Source organism: Morone saxatilis, unplaced genomic scaffold, assembly GCF_004916995.1.
Source record: "Morone saxatilis isolate NCDOM2014 unplaced genomic scaffold, NCSU_SB_2.0 Contig6, whole genome shotgun sequence".
Lineage (NCBI taxonomy): Eukaryota > Metazoa > Chordata > Actinopteri > Moronidae > Morone > Morone saxatilis.
The window spans coordinates 229323-230411 of NW_023340206.1; the positions used below are offsets into that span (position 1 = coordinate 229323).

Below are 1089 nucleotides of genomic sequence, written 5' to 3' on the forward strand. Positions count from 1 at the left end.
TCCCCTTTGCATGTCCACAAGTGCATGAAGTGTGCATTTGAGCCTGTGTGTGTGTATAAAAAGAGTGAAAAAAACAATTTCCCCTAGGGGATCAATAAAGTATATCTTCTTCAAAGCCTGGAGAAGATTCAAAAATGTGTGTATGTAAATCAAGCTATAAATCTATTGGTGTTGGGCCACTGTCCAACTGTCTGAGAACAACTGGTTCACACAGTGTTTGTTGTATTTTTATTTGCTGAAGACTATACCCGGAGACTCTTCTGTACAGCCTTTTTTACTTCCCCTTGCCTTTTTTCTTCTTTCCTGAAAAAAGGACACAAACATAGGCACAATATCACTCACACCATTCATTCACAAAATACTGGTCTCTCTTTGAAAAGGAATATGACATTCAGATATGTAAAAGAGTGTCAGAAAATAATATGGCAGCTCAGATGGGCGGGAGAAGCACAGACAATGAGTGGTAAATAGAAGAATCTAAAGGCACTCCAAGCAATAAAGATAAGAAGATTAAACTCTGTTTGCAGGCTCTATAGGCAGAAATGTTATACCTCACTACACAATAGTGCTAGATAGAAAACACTGAGAGTTTGTCCTCAGGTCAGCCAGAGGTGTAGAGCAATTTGTTTAAGAGCCAGAGCACGCCTATGATGTGCATGCCTGTATGTACACAGTTAAATGGTAAATTGACTGGACTTGAATAGCGCCTACCACTCACAGCGATTTCCACTGTATGTTACTTTCACCCATTCACACGCATTCATATACTGATGGAATTGGCATTAATAGCCCGGGCTTATTTGCTTAAATTATTGAACTCAAGCTGTCTTTATTTGGAACAGCTGTTTATATGGACACGCCTTTAATTCTTTCTTTCTTTTTGCAAAAAACTCTTGCTTAGCAAAGAAAAATGTAAAGAACAACTGAATTTTGGAGAATCTAACTAATCTAACGATGTAGCATGTCCATATTGAGAAACATTTATATTTGTGTAGGCGATCTAAGCAGCTTAGAACTCACTTTAGATAGATAGATAGATAGATAGATAGATAGATAGATAGATAGAAAAAAGCAATATAAAATGCAAAA

At 37.1% G+C, this 1089-nt stretch overlaps 1 protein-coding gene across 1 annotated transcript in view; it reads right to left on the reverse strand.

Moving 5' to 3' along the window:
* Positions 1-28: 28 nt before the first annotated feature.
* Positions 29-1089, reverse strand: part of LOC118339974 (midkine-B-like) — a 5750-nt gene continuing 4689 nt past the window's right edge. Inside the window, exon 4 of the mRNA XM_035677813.1 lies at positions 29-303. Within this exon, the coding sequence (XP_035533706.1) occupies positions 275-303 (29 nt within the window). The 3' untranslated portion in view covers positions 29-274. The remainder of the gene's footprint in view (positions 304-1089) is intronic.